General features: G+C 41.6%; 1 protein-coding gene across 1 annotated transcript in view; it reads left to right on the top strand.

Moving 5' to 3' along the window:
• LOC104524901 (protein spinster homolog 2) overlaps positions 1-6,039 on the top strand; it is a gene marked incomplete at both ends in the record, with an annotated part of 32,397 nt that overhangs the window by 21,441 nt on the left and 4,917 nt on the right. The window contains one exon of the mRNA XM_010167916.1: positions 3,329-3,394. Within this exon, the coding sequence (XP_010166218.1) occupies positions 3,329-3,394 (66 nt within the window). The remainder of the gene's footprint in view (positions 1-3,328; positions 3,395-6,039) is intronic.

Raw genomic sequence — 6,039 nt, 5'->3', positions numbered from 1 at the left:
CTCTTCCAAGTTCCTGTTGTACCTCAATTTCAACATCAATTTAAATTCCTCAAAGATGTTTTATGATCTTGCAGAAACAGCAACTCCCAGGGTAGAGCCTATCCACAGAGCTTTTACAGCATCTCAGGCTCAACTCCAGAGACCTGATGACGTGGTTTTGGTGGCTTACCTACTTCTGAGGCATCACTATTGTCCAACACTGAGATGGAGTTACACTTCCTTCAAATTCAAGAGTACATGTGGGAGTCTTACCCACCATTTCAAAGAGAAATACAGATAATGAAGACATAGACAGATATGCACTTTGCAAATAGCCGTGGAAGAAGTTTATAACCTGCTTAGATCTCGCTGTCAGAGCTGCTGCTGTCACCACTCTGAAACTACTTTACTTATCGCCTTTGGGAATCAGAATTTGCTAACTGATCACATAAATAGAAGACTTGAGGGGAACATAACTTCTATGAGCTCATCACAGATGAGCAACTGGACACCAAATGGAGATGGTGAGATATTATACAACACAGATGGATTTAGAAGAGGATATATCTTTATAGCTGAAATCTCAGTGTAAAATGATGCTTCAAAAAATGTGTCGGGAATTAAAACCGTGACCATTTCAGGAGCTCCTGATCTGTTCTGGAGGCTGCCCTATTTGCAGTAAGCATCCCCAGAGTCTCTCTCCAGCAGAAATGCCACGTATCCTCATATGCCCTTTGCAGTAGATGAACTCATTTTTATAAATCCTCATTAGCCACAAAAGGACAGACTTTTTTAATATCAGTATCTTTTGTACTACTTTTTGATCTTCCTCTTGTTCCTCTTTTCCTTTTACCAGTATCCACATATTAAACACGTATTTCAAGGAAATGTGTTGGGTAAAATACACATTAAACAATTCAAAACTGGTGTGCTCTGAAGTTCATAGCATGTCAGTGATTTATAGGACTTGTGCTGAATTCCTGCAGAAGGAGGCAAGTTTTACTTGCTGTGTGTAACAATTCGTGTGTGTGTGTGTATATGTAATTTCTATAACGTAAAGGCAAGCAGTTGCCTGTTTGCAATACTGTATGAACAGGCAGGGCATGTCGATGCTGCATTCAGAAGTGTGATTACATCTTTCCCCAAGCTCAGTTTCATCTATCCAGCCACAGAACTCCAGCAACAGCAGCTGCAAAGCTGTAGTAGGCCAGATTTCAGAGCAGGTCCTGAGAGCCCACCTGGGGCTCCAGTTTGCCCTTGCTATATGACACATGGCTTCAACTCCCATCAGCACCTTGATTCATTGGATGTGTGTTTCTTAGCTTGGCAGTTGTCATTTCCAGTGAGAGCCAAGTTCAAGGCAGACCAGTGGCCAGTGGGAAAATGGAAAAAGGAGATTTCCTAGCTGCCCAGCTGGGCTGTAATGACTGTCTCAGATACCATCACAGAGGAAGCAGATCCAGTCACAAAAAGAGGGGGTAGGGAGGGAGAATGTGTGGGAAACAAAGACAATTTTAGAAACAAATAGAGGAAGCTTTCCATAGGTCAATGCGTAAGACTTGCTAAATAAAGCAAACTATTCCTGGCAGTGACATGATGGTCTGAGGGGTTTAGGCAATCTCTAGGGAAAGGCAATGGTGGTGGTCACATCAGAGCCATAGCTGCCGATCTTGGAGGTCCTCCTCCCACCTCAAACTGGGCCTGTGCAAGCAACAGGGGCCGGGGCAGTGGCTGTGACTGTCAGAGTCCCTCAAAGCTCACAAGAACACCACAAAACTCATCCATCCAAATGTTTCCTCAGAGCAAAGTGTACTGTGTATTTCTTGCTGGCTTTGTTTCATTAATGAATTGTAGCCTATTCGACATAACAAACACTGAACGTGAGGCAATTAGTAGGGGAGTCTTCAGTTACCAGAATCCAAATCTCCACAGCTGTTAATCTCAAGCTACCAGTAGGGATTCCAGGAGTAATGTTTTCTCTCTAGATGCCACAAACATAAATGGGTTAGTTGGGCAAAAAGCAACCTTTTGCAGGACATCTAGTAAAGGAGTTCTGCTTGCTTTCTTGCTGGTGAGGACTGAGGGAGCTGATTTTTACCACTCTGGTTATCTACGTAGTGTTCTGTCTATGCATTCTGCTCTTCATAATACACAAAGGAAGAGGGAAATGTGTGCATGGAAGATTTTCTATCCTTGTTTTTTCATCCTGTTGAATCTACGTTTCTTTGTTAAATTGTTAACCTACAGCATAAAAGCAAAAGGTTCATTATTAAAATATGGGTGAAAAGCTTTGGGATGGAGGCAGTGTTCCTCCTGAAGCCATGCCAGCCTTGGACTCAGTTTGGTGAGCATTTCTATTAATGATGAGGCCAGGTTAAATTAGTTTCTCCTCTTGATCATTTCCAGTACTTCCAACTGCTATAAGTGTTTGTAGAACCATTTAGTGAACAGAACAAGGGAAGTGATTTGGGTTAAAAATAAGAAAAATAAACAAAATAAGCACCTCTACCTTGCCCCCCAACAAAAGATTCTTTCCCTCATCTCAGTTTCCTGATCTGAATCTGTGCTTGGCTCCATTGTACCAGCACAACTGAGAAGGCAGCATGGGATGGGAGTAAGCGAGTGCCAGAGGTGGAAGGGATATGTGCTGGCTGTTTATACCACACCACCACAAGAAGAAACTCTCATCCCACTACACACACAGGACTTTTAATCTATCTTGTTGACCATCTCCACAGAGTCAAGAGTTATAAGACACCAATGTTGCAAACCCCATACTTGAGTCATGTCTTGACCGTACATAGATAGTACCAGTGTAGTGCCTGAGTCGTTACGGTGCCCAGACCTATATCCCCTGCAAAAAGGACAGCAGTGTGCTATTGGGGAGGGAAGAGATGTGGGTAGAGAACCTCACTTGGTTTGCTACAGAGCTTAACACATAACTGGATTCTTAGTGATGAAAATGACTGTGTTTTGAGGAGTTGTGGCCTTCTTGCCTTCTCTAACTGGCTTTTTAGAACACAATGATTGAAGTATGTGTGGTGGAAGCCCAGGGCTGTCTCTTCTTGCTGGCTTCTCATATTCTGCTGTTACCAAATGTGTCAGCCTTTTATTTAGCTGCTTTGTAGATCATAAACAGTTTACACTAATGAAGTTGCAGGCCAACTCTCCAGAGCTCTGATAAAAATCTATAGCTTTCTAATATTCAGGAAAAACCACAACAGTAACAAGGAGTGTATTGTGTAGGTTTGAGACAAATAAGCAACAAAGGAAAGTTTGTGACAGGTTGTTTTTCCTTTGAATGTCAAGTGAATAAATCTTCTCCTTTTTGTGTGTTTTGTTACAACAGATTTGCATTTTTATCGGAGAAACTCTTCTGTTTTCAAACTGGGCTATCACAGCAGACATACTAATGGTGAGTGTACTTTGGAACAGCATCTTTCTCTTCTGGTGGCCAGAGCAGTTGGTCAGCTTGCAAGAACAACCTGAAGTTCACAATTTCTTCCAAATTCCTAGCCCCTACTTCAGCTTATTCTTTTTTTTCTTTTTTCTTTTTTTTTTTTCCCCAACTAGCTGAAAAGGGAAGTGAGATAGAGAGAAAGAAAAAAGATTCTTCTTGTCCTTTGTTCTGAGCACAAGGGAGAGATGTCCAGAAAGGACACCATTAGTGAATTCAAATAGTTTCCCCACATTTTAAGTATTTGCACAAAACCTCACATGCAATGAAATCAGCCAGTGTTTCCCACTAGTCAGCACATTAGTGGATTTTGTTATCAATAACTCAGCTTTGTTCTGCAATAGGAAATCCTTCCCTCCCTCCCTCCCTCCTCTGACCACAAAGGCAGCCATCTACCTCTCTTTTTGGCATATTTCCAGCAAACCTACCATTCAACACATACACAATAGAAAACCACCTCTGGGAGAGGAGAGAGGAAGAGAAAGTATAAAGAATTTTTGGACTATGTCCACCTTGTCCAAGAGGAAACTGTCAGGGATTTTTCACCTCATGTCCTTCATTTTCCATTCTTTTGCCACCACAGACCTTTTTAAGTCTTTCAAATCAGCAAGCTGACCTCAGCAGCCAGATTTTCATATGAAATAGTCTGGACATTGTTGAGAGCCTTGCATATTTTGTAGAAGCTTCCATCAGAGATGTACAGAGCCTATCAAACATATTGTATGTTGAAATCCCATTGTAAGGGAGGTTACTTGTTGCTTATTGTATGAAGAAGAAAGAAACTAGGGCACAGGACCCTTACAGGACTTGCCCGAGGTCTTTTGGCAGCTTGTTGACAGAACTAAAAATATAATCAGTCTGGCATCAATAGAAAACTCCCTTGACTTGTATTTGTTGCTTATGCAAACATCAACAAGAAAACAATTTGGCTCAGTATTCCTAGATGTAAAGATAATGGTGTTGATACATTGATTCAGCAAAGAACTTCAAACTTCTGCTTAAGTTCTGTTTATGATTTAAGTTCAAACGTGCTTACGTTTGAAGGTAGCTCTGTTGTTGCCATAACTGTGTTGCCTGATGAACCTTCAGTCTTTAACTCATTTGTGCAGAGAACGCTTTGGGAGGTGGGGTGGGGTGGTTAATTCCACTTAGCTCAGATGTGAATAAAGCACAGGGAAGCAAAGGCTATCAGTGCACTTCAGTAGCATTAGATAGCTTTTAATTACCGAGGTTCATTCCTCCTACCAGTTTAGCTTTAGTGTGATAGAGCTCTGCACGGGCTGAACGGGGGTTTCCTCTGTGCTTACGTGGGGTTTGTAGCTCGTGCCAAGTTCAAAGCTTCTGTGGCCGTTCATTAAGTGTTATCTCAACACTTAGGCAGATGTGCAATCTACAGACAACGGTGTTGAGGAAGGAGTTCCAGTACAATATTTGTAGTTGCTCATTACTGCCTCCTGCCAGAGCTTGCTGTCGCATCCTGCCTTTGGCCAAGATGTTCACAGGAGTGCTCCACACTCTCTCTGGTCAGAATTGTCTGATGGGTTTAACTAGCAGATCTTTTATATCCTCACTAGCATTGGCTGAAACAAGTAAGGGCCTGGCCATGGAGCACATCTGCAGTCCTCTGGCAGTGACTCTCAAAGAGCAGCTGAGATAGTCACCTCTGGTGCCAGCAAAGCGCAGCTGGAGGGAGGGAACCTGTCGGACACGTGCAAGGTCCTCCAGAACATCTGTGCCAGAGAGAGAGACGAGACTTGACCTACATTGTCTCAAGCTAACCCCAAAAGATACTTGTCTACCAACCACTTCATTATCAGGTGTACTAAGGATGCCATCATTTTCCCACTTTAATTACTCAGATTTATTTGTGTTGAGTTCAATGTGACTTTGGTACCCTATAGCTTCTTAATAGCTTTTATAGGGCTTGCCAGCTGGCTTATCTGACTAGCATCCTATAGACAGTTGTGTTTTGTACTGATGCATTTGCAGTTATTTATATAGCTTTAGTGCAAAAGAACTCCATAAGAAATGATTGGAAATGATTGGGAATAATTTCTTAGTTCCAATTTCCAAAACATGAGAAAGAAACTAAAACCATGTTAAAAATTGGATTTTGGTTATTGAAGCCAACTCTTAAGCTAACTGTTCCTATTGTTGGTTTAGAAAAATGAACTGGGTGTCATATAGAATGCCCAGCTTAATGCATTATCAGCACAAGGAGATCTGCAGAAGTGCTATACAAATAAATGTAAACATCCACTTAGATCAATGCAAGCCTGTAAACAGATGGTCTGAAGTGCATTCATATTACACAAGGGATTGGAGAGGATGTTTAGTCAGACAGTAGGTGAGAGCCAGGGCTATAACCATGTTTGACAGACAGCTTTATAAGTCCTAGCCAGAGAAAGGTGTTGGGTATGCTTTAGTGAGATGCACTTTCAACGTCTGGCAAATTAATTTCTACTGATTACTATTTATTTGGTGTAATCAGAAGTGTGTCTGTTCTTGCCTGAGGCTGGAAAGGAGTTTAAAAGCATTATTAGTATAAGCTTAACAACACTTTCATCATATACATAAATATTATCCTGTTTTCATGGATAAAA

The sequence above is a fragment of the Antrostomus carolinensis genome, unplaced genomic scaffold (assembly GCF_000700745.2).
Source record: "Antrostomus carolinensis isolate BGI_N321 unplaced genomic scaffold, ASM70074v2 scaffold54575, whole genome shotgun sequence".
Taxonomy (NCBI): domain Eukaryota; kingdom Metazoa; phylum Chordata; class Aves; order Caprimulgiformes; family Caprimulgidae; genus Antrostomus; species Antrostomus carolinensis.
Note: the sequence above shows the minus strand (reverse complement) of the source record. Positions and strands in the feature narration are given on the sequence as shown.